Raw genomic sequence first — 12,886 nt, forward strand, 5'->3', positions numbered from 1 at the left:
GTGGGGAGTCCTGACGGGCGAGGTGGGCCTGGAGGTGCGCCTCGGGCCTGGCCCGGACCATGACCTAATCCGTAAGAATCTGTGGACCCTTCGGACTCGCTTCTCTCCGCCGCTGTTCTGGGGCATTTTCCTTTCCAGCCACGACTCCCTTTAGCCGGGTAACGTATGGAAGGCTCACATGTCCAGTGGGCAGATAAAAACTCTTACAACTTCACTAAGAGGCGGTTTGCGATCCTCACGTGGTCCCTGAGGTGCCTAAAGACGGGAACCCGGGTGTCCTGAGTGCCAAGTGGCCCGCTACCCCTCCAGTTTAACAGTCCAGGGGGGCAGGTAAGTCCCCGGTGGCGCGCGGAGCGGCCCGGGCACCTGCTCCCAGGGCTGCCCCCCGGGCTCTGCCTCCAGGTGAGCCCGCCGGGTTCCCATGACCGCCCGCTCCGGCCCTCTGCCGTCGCCCCGCCCCCTGCGCTGTAAGTCCCGCCCCTCCTTTCCCCTCCTGCGCGCCGCCATTTCCGACTACGCCTCCCGTTCATTTCGGCTCTTCCCGGCTTCCGTCCCAGATGATCCCTCCCCGAAGGTGCCACCGCCTCCTCCACCTCCGGGAGCTGGAGCCTCCTCCTCGGCCAGTGGCGTAGCCGGACTCTGCTCGGGGCCAGCCAGATAGGGGCGGAGGTGCGGAGCCGGGTCTAGAGCCGAGCGGGGGGCCATGGAGAAAGCGGCCCGAGGCGCTCTCTACACCGACTAAGCGGGCCCGTTGCGGCTGCAGGCGCCATGGACCGAGCCCCAGCAGACCAGGTACGCGGGCTCGGGCTGGGCCAGCCTGGCCGGGGACGGGGGGTCGCCGCTTCCTCCTAGGCAGGCCCTGGCCTGCGAGCGTGGGCCCTGACGGCCGGGGCCCTCAGGTTCCGAGGGCGCAGACCTTCCTGGCCCGGGAGCCTGGCGGCGCCCCGCTCTGCTACATTGTTCCAGATGCTGCCTCGGGCAGGGGCGCTTTTTCTGCCCTGTTTACCGTCCCCCACCCTGGATGGGGGCTCGCTTTTGCCCCTCCTCCCGGCTTGGGGAAAGGGGCCTGGAGACTCCAAGTTGTCGGTATCTCCCGAGTGGAGGGTTTATAACTTCCAGCGGGTCTGCCCCCTGCCCCGCCGCCCTCTTCCCTTCAGTGCTGGAATGTGTTTTCAAGGTGGAAAGGCTTCTGAAGGCTTCTCACCCAGAAAGGCTGTCAGAGGACGTGTGATAACTACAGGAGGAGAGGGGGGTGATGGGCTTTTTTTAAGATCTACGTGCCATTGAGCGAAGCATTGTTTTTACAGTGATTTAAAGGAGGTGTTCCCTTTAAGATATGAAGTACTACGGTTTCCCCTTGCCTTTCTACCTAAATATTTTGCAAAAATTAGTGTTTCGTGTTTTGTTTTTAAAAGCCAGCTTTTTAAGGGTATAAGACCCGAAGCATGAACTCATTTCCGAGATTCACGAAGTAGTCCCATAGTGTCTGGTTTTTTTTTTCAATTACACCACATTCTTGATTATCTATGCTAGTAGATGCTGGGAATCCAGGATTTTACGTTGCCATCACAACGTAAAAAAATAATCTAAAATAATGTTTTATTTTCCCCCAGAAGTTGCAGTGTTTTCCGTTCTTGAGACCTCTGGGAAAAGATTTGATGAAGTCGAAGTTTATTCACTGTCCATTCCCCTCTTCAGTTGAAGGCCTTGCCCAGCGAAGAACTAGGCTTAGGGATGAAGGAAAAGGAGAGATTAGTGATTTGCCTGATTATTTTACAAGTGGATAATTAGCACCTTAATAAACGAGACAGGATTTCCCAAATTCCTCTATACATTGATTATATGTTGCTAGTCAGAGCCAGTTTTGAGTTAGAAATTGGACTCTTTCGGCAGGCAAAGCACAGTTTCCTAGTTGTGTATATTTGTTTTTACAAAAGCTTTAATTTTTTTTTTTTTTAAAAGCTTTCTGTGAATATGACTCTGAAAACACAAATGAGTTTATGAAACAATACGTGGATTTACCAAAGCAAAATTGATTGGAGCCTCTTGACCAGTACATACAGGCTTTCCTTTTTCACTCAGTATTTTATATAAGGCCTATGTCCAGTTTAATGAAAAACAAAATTTTAAGGTATCTGTTAAAAATGCCTGAGATTTCAAAGCGTGACAATTAATAGGAAATTTTCTTGTCTGTGTGTCAGTGATGAAAGGGTTAAACATTTTGGTCCTATACCATGATGCCAGAGCCATAACCAGCAGTGCTACCACATGTATACTTACTGTTCCTTTCATCCTGGAGGAAATGTAATTAACTATTTAGATGGTAACTTGTGTGTGATTATCTTAACAGCAAGTGCTATGAGCAAATTATTTCAACTAGAGAGCCTCTTCCTCTTTCATCCTACATTTTTCCAAAGTCCGCAATCTATTTAAAACCTTGTAGAAATTTAAGAATTAGAAAAAATCATGAGTGTAGGTTTTCCTTTGAAGAATTTTTTCCACTTTTTTCCCTCCAGTATCTCCCGCCTCTTCTCCAGCCTAATAAGAAAAATTTCAACTATCCCCTTGTCTTTGCCAACCACACATAGAAACTGAGATCCAAAAAAGTGATGTTACTGTAGGCAGTTAATTCAGGGGTCCCTGGATGGACCTGGAAGGCAGGTACTTCATTTTATATTAGCATTTTTCTGGGTCAAGACTCCCATTACTTTCATAGTATTCTCAAAAGGATTCATCATTGAAAAAAGGCTAAGAACCATTAACTTACTGGTAGATTGGGGCTAGAAATGAGCTTTCTCAACTTTGTGGAGTTCTTGATTGTTTCTATACCAGAGTAATGTAATAGCTTTCCTAGGTTATTAGAATATATTTTTTTTATGTTTTTACTAATCAAGTGAATTTAGATAGGTAAAAGTCATGAAAAATATATGTGGTAATGTGCTGAATTTCCATTTTTCCTCACAAAACGTTTTTCATTTTAAACCAGTGCTGGTTTATATTCAGAATTCCTGGGAATGCCTACAGCATTTATAACTTCTTATAATATTGAAGTGGTTAGCAATTAATAGAAGTTAGATTTTTTTTTTTTAAAGTACTTAATATAAACTTTCTGCATTTCATCTTAACCTAATTGAAATCCCTGGAGTATTGCACAGTGTAACTTTGAAAAAAATTTTTTAAAAACATATATAAAATCTTTGATTAAAAGGATAAATTGTGTACAATTGGTCAAGATTATAAAAACCTGATCAAGATTATAAAAAGTAAGTTACTAGGAATATGTGCTAGATAGCAGTCTTAATTGCAGTAATTGACTACAAGAAAGAATCTTATAACCAGAAGAGAATTTCAGGAATATTATCTTTTAGCAAGACTGTTTTAAATCAAAGCAAGTAGTTTAATTTTAACTACCAGAATTAGATGTTCTAAGAACAGATATGGCTTGGTATAATGCATTTTTTTGTCTTTTAAAAAAAAAAAAAGAAAGAAAAGCTGGTGTAAAGAGATAAGAAGAATAAATCATGGAGTTCATTTTGTTTATAAAGGCTTTAGTGTTTCTATTTTTAGGAAATTTAGGACAGTGTTCTGAGATTTTAAAAAAATAAACAATAGCCTTAGAAGTGACAGAACACTTGAGGTTTACATTTTCTTTAGTATTATCAAATAATTTAAACATTGGCTTAATTTTTAGCACATTAATATCAGAAAGGGTTTTTTTTTTAAAGAATTCACAAAATTATTGATCACGAATGTCTTTAATTCTTAGGAAAGCAGATGTGTAACAAATAGACATGACTTTATACAAAGTGCTGTTCACTAATAAGTATGTAAAATTATGGGGCTTATAATTCTTTTCTTTAAATAATGTATAAACTTCAAATATCAGCACTGCAACTAAACATACTCTAAATAAGTTACTATAAAATGTAATACATAATACGTATAGTTTGCCTTTATGGATAAAAGCTAGTCATCTGTCTTAACAGATTTTTAAAATAATACTTTTATAATAAAAAGAGAAAGTAAATAATGCTCATTTAGTGAAAAGCCATTTGGAAACTTTAAAAGACTTTTTTTCCTAAGCCCTTAAATCAAAGAGGGAGTAAAAAAGTAGAATTATATGTTATTGAAAAAGTAATAACATACTACATGTGAAAACCTACAGATGTGGCTGAAACGATACTCTGAGGCAAATGTATTATCATAAATACTTTCATTGTTAAATGTTTTAAGAGGAAAATAAAAATTAAGCATCCAAGGCAAGGAGTTGGGGAAACCCGCAAAAGCAAGGGAGAAAATAAATATAAAAACAAGTTAATAAAGTAGGTAATCCAAAAACTAGTATTAAATTTAGAAAACTGGTTTTCAGAAAAGTACCAGCAGATTTTAACAGGATTAGATGCAGCCTGTTTTAAGAAAAGGGGGAAATGTCTGGATAGCAAAGTAAATGGGCAGAGTCTAAGTTAAATACTTTGATTTTTTTTCTTTAATATTTTCTGAAGTCTTGCAAAACTTTTATGTATAGCTACTGCAGTTTATTTTGACAAATAGTTTAATTTCAGTGTAAGCCATTCCAATCAGAAAACAATACAGCTAGCCAGGTATCTCTTAAACATTAAAATTTTTTTTCATTCAGAAACATTTATATTTTGCCATAAGATATAAAATATCTTAACATTTGATACAGTGTATTTTTACCTTAACATAGAAAGAATGAATGTGGAGGATTTCCATGATCATATTTTTTTCTGTAGGTGTGTGGTACAGAAATTTCACTGTGGGAGAGAGCCTTATTATGTTCCAGTTCAGTTTTGATATTAAGTGGGTGACATTCTTCTTTTGCTTAATCTGGGAAAATTATTTGCACTCCTCTGGAGGTTCTATCTTGGGGAGGCTTAGTGTACATTTCTTGCTAATGTGTGCTTAGTAGTAATGTTTGCCCATTTCCCCTAAACCTGTCTATACACTGCACTTTCCAGAATATTATTGAATTCATATTATTGAATTCTATAGACTTTCAGTAATCTGAGTGCATTTGTTTAATAAAAAACTTGTTTTAATGAGCTTTTAACAAGGTTTTTATAGTTTCATGTTCTGATAAGTTCTAGGGTTTTCTAGATTATCCACATCAAAGAGGTTTTATTATTGACATTGTTTTAATATATGCAAAATTTTAAATGAATGTGGAACTTTTTTTCAAATACATGTTTCTGGGATTATGATTTTTCATTTGGAAAATTCTAAAATAATTTCTGAAAGAGAAAGATAATTTTACTATGTGGGTGTTTTGTTTTTTAAGCAAATAATACAGGAATTTGTTCTTTGTAGTTTAGCTTATACCATATTTACATTTTCTTTAAGGACACAACTCCTTGCTGTAAAATTTCTGAGTTCTAAAACAGATTTTGGCAAAGGTAAAGAGTTTAAACACTGAAATTCAAACTGAAGAATATTATATGAAGTAACTAGTCTAATTTTCTCATAATGTTTTTGCTCTTCACTATATAAGACATTTTTCTTTGATTTCTATGCTAATATAATTGAAATATTGCCAGAATTTGTTGCTTACTTACTGTATTATCTATATGGGCTTTATTATGTGGAATTTTAAAAATAGTTCAGAATCTTTACATTTCAGGCTTGAAAACAGCAGATGCTACATTTTGATATATGATACTGAAGACCTCGAAGTTACAATAAGCAACTTTTAAAACCATACAGAGTTGTAACTATAGGGGAAAGTTTGCCAGTCTGTTCCTACTAGTGACATCTTCTGTTTGTACAGCTGTTTACTACAGCAGCTTCTCTTTTTTGCTGAATACAAAGGATCATTTTAGTGTTTGTGAATTTTATTGTTCAACTCTGATATCTAGAATTGCACTTAGAGTAGAAACCAATACAAACTTTAATATTTAAGGGTATACAGGGGTTGGCAAAAGTAGTTTTACAGTTGTATGTGAAGCACAGCTTATTTCTGTATTATTTAATTATTAATTATTGTATCATTTATTAACCTGTTTTTGCCCGCTCCTGTATACTGTGTATGTGAAGACAACAGTTATAATTTATGCATGACACTTTTTAAATAGTGACTTCCCTTAGTTCATAAAACTCTTAAATAAAAGTATAGATGAAACTAGGTATAAAAAACTTGTAACTTTTGACTTGAGCAAGAATTTGAATTTGTTGTTACCAAAGAATATATGATACTGTTTTTTTGAGGGGTGTCAAGAAAAATGTTTTTAAAATTTTTTTTATTTCTTTATAATTATATTAATAGTGCTCCCTTTAATTGATTTCAGAGAGAGGATGGGAGAGAGAGTTAAAATATCAATGATAAGAGAGTCATTGATCAGCTGCCTCCTGCAGGTCCTGGACTGGGGAGCAAGCCCCCAACCCAGGCATGTGCCCTGACCGGGAATCGAACTGCAGCCTCCTGGATCCTAGGTTGATGCTCAACCATTGAGCCACGCCTGGCTGGGCAGTAGTGCTCCTTTTTTTTTTTAGATTAGACTGAAAATTTGATGGAACCATATTCCTTTTTAAAAAACAAAACCTAATGCCTTTTAGTCCAGATTTATAAAACTGTTCATAGAATTCTCATATGATCAAAATGACTTTGATTTTTAAAAATCTTAAAAGTTATGTTTTTAGTTTAGTTAAAATGTGATTTGTTTTCCTTATGTATATGAATGAACTATATAAAGTTTCCATTATTTGTGCATTATTGTTGAAAGTCAGCTTTTTTTCCCTATTTGGGGAAACACATTAGGTGGATTATTGTATCCCTATAAATAAGTTTGGAGTTCTAGTGCCTGTCAGTGAAGAGTACAGACTACTCTGTTAGCATTTGAAGGAGTTTTTGCCTCCTGTGTTAAAATTCAAGAAACTGGCCCGGCTGGGCATGGCTCAGTGGTTGAGAGTTGACCTAGGATCCAGGCGATCAGGGTTCGATTCCCGGTCACGGCACATGCCCGGTTGCGGGCTTGATCAATGACTCTCTCATCATTGATGTTTCTGTCTCTCTCTCTCTCCCTCTCCTTTCCTCTCTCTGAAATCAATAAAGATATTTTTTTTAAAAAAAAAACAAACAACTGAGTTTAGTTCACAGATATTTGTAAATACAGTGACTATATCTACTTCAGATTTGGTTAATAGTATAAAAGTAGACTTCAAAATTAAATCAGATTTGAGGAATGTATTCAGTGTTAATATTGAATTAATACTGCTATATAGTTCAGATCATCTTTTCCCTCCTTTTTTTTTTTTTTTTTTTAAGTTTTATTATTGTTTAAAATATTACAGATGTCCCTTTTTCTCCCCAATGACCCGTTCCACCCCGTTCCTTCCCCCTCCCCAGTCCCTCTCCCCACCATTGTCCATGTCCTTGGGTTGTGTATATATGCACATAAATTCTTTGGTTACTCTCTCCCCCTCCACCCACCCGCCCTCCTCCATCCCTCTGACATTCATCAGTCTCATCTATGCTTCCATGTCATTGAATCTATTCTGTTCATCAGTTTATTAAGTTCTTTAGATTCCACGTATAAGCGAAATCATGTGATATTTGTCTTTCACTGCCTGGCTTATTTCACTTAGCTTAATATTCTCCAGGTCCATCCATACTGTCCCAAAGGGTACGAGATTCTTCTTCTTTACAGCTGCGTAGTATTCCATCCCTCCTTTTTTATAAGCACTTCTGAATTTCCAATGGAATCATTTTAGGCTATATATTGTGTATATCAAAGTCTTGTCTTTAGATTTTCTTGGATTTGTTACTAATTACCTTTCTGAGAAACATGCCTGAAATTTATTCTGAGAACTCTGCCTTGGTATGAGCTTCTGAAAAATGCTGTCCTAGTGTGTTTGTTGGGGAAAAGTTCTGGTTTGGATTGTTGGTTTGAGATTGATTTTGAGTGATTGCAACATTGGATTGCATTTCATTTACTTGTTTATATTTATGTGGTTTTTAACATTCTGCTTTTGTAGAATGTGCCTATAGGCTTTTCATTATTTTAATTAAATTTTTAAAATTTGTTGATAAATATAACAGATGCAAAAAGAAAACTGCCTAAAACCAATGTACAGCTAAATGAATTATTATAAGGTGAATACCTTGTATGTATCACCCAAATTAGGATACAGAACTTTGCCAGCTACCCCAAAACTCTACAAGTATGTCCTCCCAATCACAGCTCCCTCTTTCCTAGCAGTAATTCCTATCCTGATTTTTATGGATCTTATTTACTTTTCTCTATAGTTTTGTCCCCCACATATGCATTCTTAAATACTTCAGTTTTTTAAAATGTCTTTTAAGTCTCTAGATTTATTATAAGAAAAGATATAAAACAAACTAAAACGAAGTACATATTCTGAATTACTTTAGTTTGTTAGCTTGTCTTCTGGGAAACTGAAGTGCTTATTTTTATCCTGCTTTAAGTGTGAACCAGAAGTTTTCTCCCCCTTACATATATTTATTTTTAATTCATCTTAGACATTTTCTTTCCTTTTCATTTAACCATACTAATCTAATTTCCTGAAATGGACAGAAATAGACTTTTAAATTATTCAAGCAAACATAATTATCCTTCAGAATGTTGTTTAATGACTTTTTCTCCCCCGTAACAAAATTAGTTAAAAACATTGTTATGTCTGAAGAGCTAGAATTCTTACTACCAGCTTTATTTTTGGCCTCTGAGGTATGACTGACTTCCTTGTACTCTTGATTGTTTTAACAGCTTTGATTACGTTAAGATATGATTTCATGGAAATGTAGTAGGCTTTGATAAGTTTTTCCCTGTTTCATTTAATGACTTTGTCTAAATAACTTAATCATATTTAACTATTTTAATTTGTCATTGTGATCCTTTGGATGTTTTGTGAAAACTGAAAAGAGACCTAATTACTGTTTGTAAAAATTGACTCATTGTTAAATTGTGAATTTATATTATTTAAGTTTTTTGTTCATTTGTTAATAATGTGTTTCACTTTCTCTTTGAAGAATGTCAAGCTTTCAGCTGAGGTAGAGCCATTTATTCCCCAGAAGAAGAATTCTGATACATTTATGATCCCTATGGCACTCCCAAGCGATAATGGAAATGTTTCTGGTATAGAACCAACTCCAATTCCCAGCTACTTGATTACTTGTTATCCATTTGTGCAGGAAAACCAGTCCAATAGGTAATCTGTTTATTATTTTCTTTTTTAGTTTGCACGGGGAGGGAGGGGGCAGAAGGAATAGAAGTTGACAAAGCACACTACTTAATTTTTTCCTTTTGTAACTTGTAAACATGGACCATTTCTCTATTTTTTAAGAGGAGTAAACAAAGCCAAATGATGTTGAAATTTGAAAATTATTAACATGGATTATTTTCTAATTCTTTCTAAAAGGATATGGATTTCTCTGGATATGTCTCTTATAATAAGTAATTAAAATTTGTTGAAAATAAATTGACTTAAAAGGAATGAATTACTCAGAAAGAGATAAACAGAAACCCTTTTTTGAGATTAGGCGTCCAATCATAATTGCCAAAATAGTCTGGCATAAGAAGAAAATTCCAAGGGATAATCCTTAACTTTGAAGCTTTTATAGTTAGTTAGCATATAACTCTAGACTCTGATTCTAGTTCTAAATTTAGCTTTTGTGCAATAGTCTACAGGATGGTTTAACAAATTGCTTGCAATTCAGATAATGTGTGACCTAGTAACCACTAGGGCGTAACTTGTAATAGTCATGCTAGCTTTTCTAACCCTGCTTAGGTTGTCTGGATGATTAGCATTTTGTTGGTGTAGCTCATTTTATTTTTGTATAAAAGTAATTTTAGCCCTAGTCCATTTGGCTCTGTGGTTAGAGCGTTGGCCGGCCAAGAACAGGTACCTCTGTTGCAGGCTCCATCCCTGGCCCTGGTCGGAGTGAGTGTGGGAGGCAACCAATCGATGTGTCTCTCTCACGTTGATGTGTGTGTGTTTTTCTTTCTCTCCCTAACACTTTCCGAAAAGCAGTGGAAAATATATCCTCAGGTGAGGATTTAAAAAAAAAAAGTAATTTTAGACTCTTTTAAGTTATATCACACACAGAAAATTGTACTTCTCTAGCACTTTTGAGTAAATGGATGAGGCAGCTTTTCTCTGGCCTCAGCCCAACCACCCCTGAGAGCTAAGGCAATCAATATTTCTATACATCTGTAACCCATTGTAACACACTAGTGTGCCAAGGCACATTCTTTGAGAAATTCTGGATGTATGAGATATGAGACCACTAAACAGTTTTCTCGGAAATTAAATATTCAAGTTAATAATCTGAAACTCTTACTAGTTTAGGGAATTGGACAAATCGTAGAAACTAAGGGATCTTTCTCAATTAAAGTTAGCATTATATTAAAAAATCTTCCTCTTTATGGACTATGTCCAAAGTGATCTGTAAACTAAATTTAACAATAGTATTTTTTGTATTTGACAAAATGATCAAGCATATAGTATGGTAAATTTAATTGTATTTACCTTATGAAATAATCTTTTGAGAATTCATGAGTAAGCCAGCTGGCAGATTATTTAAAAATATATTTTTTAGAGTTATGGCAGTGAATGTTTTTCCATTTTGCTTTTGTTATAGGAGTAGTGAGGAAGAGCACTATGCTCCAGCTCCCCATAACCCCTCATTGGTCGCAGCAACCTTCTGTGAGAAGGACTGCTGAGACAAGAAGATTCTTACTGGTGCTTTTCAGGAACTGCACTAGAAGAAGCTCTAATGTAGGAATAAGATGGCAGTGGACAGGCTTGCCTCTTCTTCTCTTCTTTCCCTTGGACCTAAAGCCTGCTTCCATTGCCAAGGAGGGAAGCCAGGAAAAGAGCTGGACTTGGCCAAGTGTTTAGGGGAGTATGGGAGAGAGGAGTAGGAGGCCCTGGCCTGAACTAAAGAATGAGATGCGGAGGAATCAAATCACCCATTGTAATGATCACCTTACACAGTGATCACCTTACGCTGCTCTTTGCAGAAGGCTGTCACAGTTATTAGCATTGCGTGGGAACATAGGACTGTTGGCACATCCAGCAGCTAGGTGTTTAACTTTTGGACAGAAATATCATGATGTTGAGGGGAGAGTTACATATAAGATTGGTATGTACTTTTAAAATCTTGGATTGCAGTAAAACTATCAGGTTGAATTCCTTTAGACTGTCATTTAAATTGTTATTACATATACATAATTTCTATAGTAAAGCAATTTATAAGGTCATAATTTTATCTCGTTTTCAGAATTATTATGAAGGCACTTTTCTGTGCTTTCTTTTATTAAAATGAATTGACATTTTATTTTAGCATTACTTTTGTAATTGTCAATAGATTTGTTCTTTTTTGATTTGTCTTTACAGACAGTTTCCATTATATAACAATGACATACGATGGCAGCAGCCCAATCCAAACCCTACTGGACCATACCTTGCCTATCCCATTATATCTGCTCAGCCACCTGTTTCTACAGAGTATACATATTATCAGCTGATGCCAGCACCATGTGCCCAAGTTATGGGTTTCTATCATCCTTTTCCTACACCTTACTCCAACACCTTTCAAGCTGCGAATACTGTAAATACTGTAACAGAATGCAGTGAGCGTCCAAATCAGCTTGGACAAGTCTTCCCTTTGTCCAGTCATCGAAGCAGAAACTGTAACAGAGGACAAGGGGTACCAAAAGTAAGTGACTAATTTTGATTGGCTTTTATGTTTGATAGTTCTGTTGTTAATAATAGTATAAGCAATCAGCCACTTGTATTGATTAGCTTTTAATGCTGAATTTACTATAAAACACTATCATAAAATAGTTAAGGGTATAGTATTTATAAAATATTTTTTTTCTGTTTGTTTTTATTGTTCCTCATTCTGAATTGGTGATGACTTAACATCATCTTCAAGTTCTTCAAAGAGTTTAGCTTGAACATAATGCACAAATATTTCTAAATTATTTTAATTTAGTGATAAAAATTGCATGGTGACACCAGTATTAATAAGTGGTTAGCTTAGCCCGGCCAGCATGGCTCAGTGGCTGAGCATGAACCTGTGATCCAGGAGATCGCGGTTCAATTCCCGGTCAGGGCATATGCCCAGGTTGCGGGCTTGATCCCCAGTCAGGGGCATGCAGGAGGCAGCTCATCAGACTCTCATCATTGATGTTTCTCTCTCTCTCGCCCCCTTCCTCTCTCTGAAATCAATAAAGATATATTTAAATAAATAAATAATAAATAAAAATAAGGGGTTAGCTTGGATACCATGCTGGCAATGTTGAATAGCTAGTGCACTTCAGGATGTTTCAGTATTCAGAAATCAGCAGGAAACATTATGGAAAAGAACATTTGTGAGTCATTGAATTCCTTCAGCTTCATTGTTTTCTATCTTGTGAATTGTTAAGAGGAATACCACTTATTCAAAAGGTTACTTTTCTATTGAAGCCTTGGTATCAAAACAAATAAGAAAAAAACATCTTTCTTCTCAGCACTTTTGAGCTAATGGAAGGCAGAGTGACTTCTTAGGTGCATCTTGTATCTGTATCATCAAGGAGTTGGTGTTTTCCTAGATCCCATTAGCCCAGCTTCTTCAGTGAAAAGTCTTTGCTGTCTTCTGGCATACTTTTTACAAACTAAAATACAAACAAGCAGGAGAGGTTGCTTTGAAAGACTTTTATTCTTCATTCACTCTGGGTCAAGGGAAACCTTTTTTGGGACCTCTGAGAATGAAAAAAATAAGTATTGGAAGTAAGATAATAGTATATAACTTGCATATATTGAATAAACATGATTCTCAGAGTTCATTCCCAGCACTTGAATTTAGGACGTTAAATTCAGAGTTCTGTTATGTAAATTGCAATTGCTGATGAATATTCATATTTTTTTA

The 12,886-nt window shown here is 36.7% G+C and overlaps 1 protein-coding gene across 2 annotated transcripts in view; it reads left to right on the forward strand.

Moving 5' to 3' along the window:
- Positions 1–612: 612 nt before the first annotated feature.
- SECISBP2L (SECIS binding protein 2 like) overlaps positions 613–12,886 on the forward strand; it is a 49,968-nt gene continuing 37,694 nt past the window's right edge. The window contains exons 1-3 of one of the 2 annotated variants that reach the window (XM_016211057.2): positions 613–792; positions 9,002–9,180; positions 11,371–11,692. In XM_016211057.2, the coding sequence (XP_016066543.1) occupies positions 769–792; positions 9,002–9,180; positions 11,371–11,692 (525 nt within the window). In that variant the 5' untranslated portion in view covers positions 613–768. The remainder of the gene's footprint in view (positions 793–9,001; positions 9,181–11,370; positions 11,693–12,886) is intronic. The other variant, XM_016211051.2, reaches the window with a different exon arrangement.

Source organism: Miniopterus natalensis, chromosome 1 (genome assembly GCF_054644295.1).
Source record: "Miniopterus natalensis isolate mMinNat1 chromosome 1, mMinNat1.hap1, whole genome shotgun sequence".
Lineage (NCBI taxonomy): Eukaryota > Metazoa > Chordata > Mammalia > Chiroptera > Miniopteridae > Miniopterus > Miniopterus natalensis.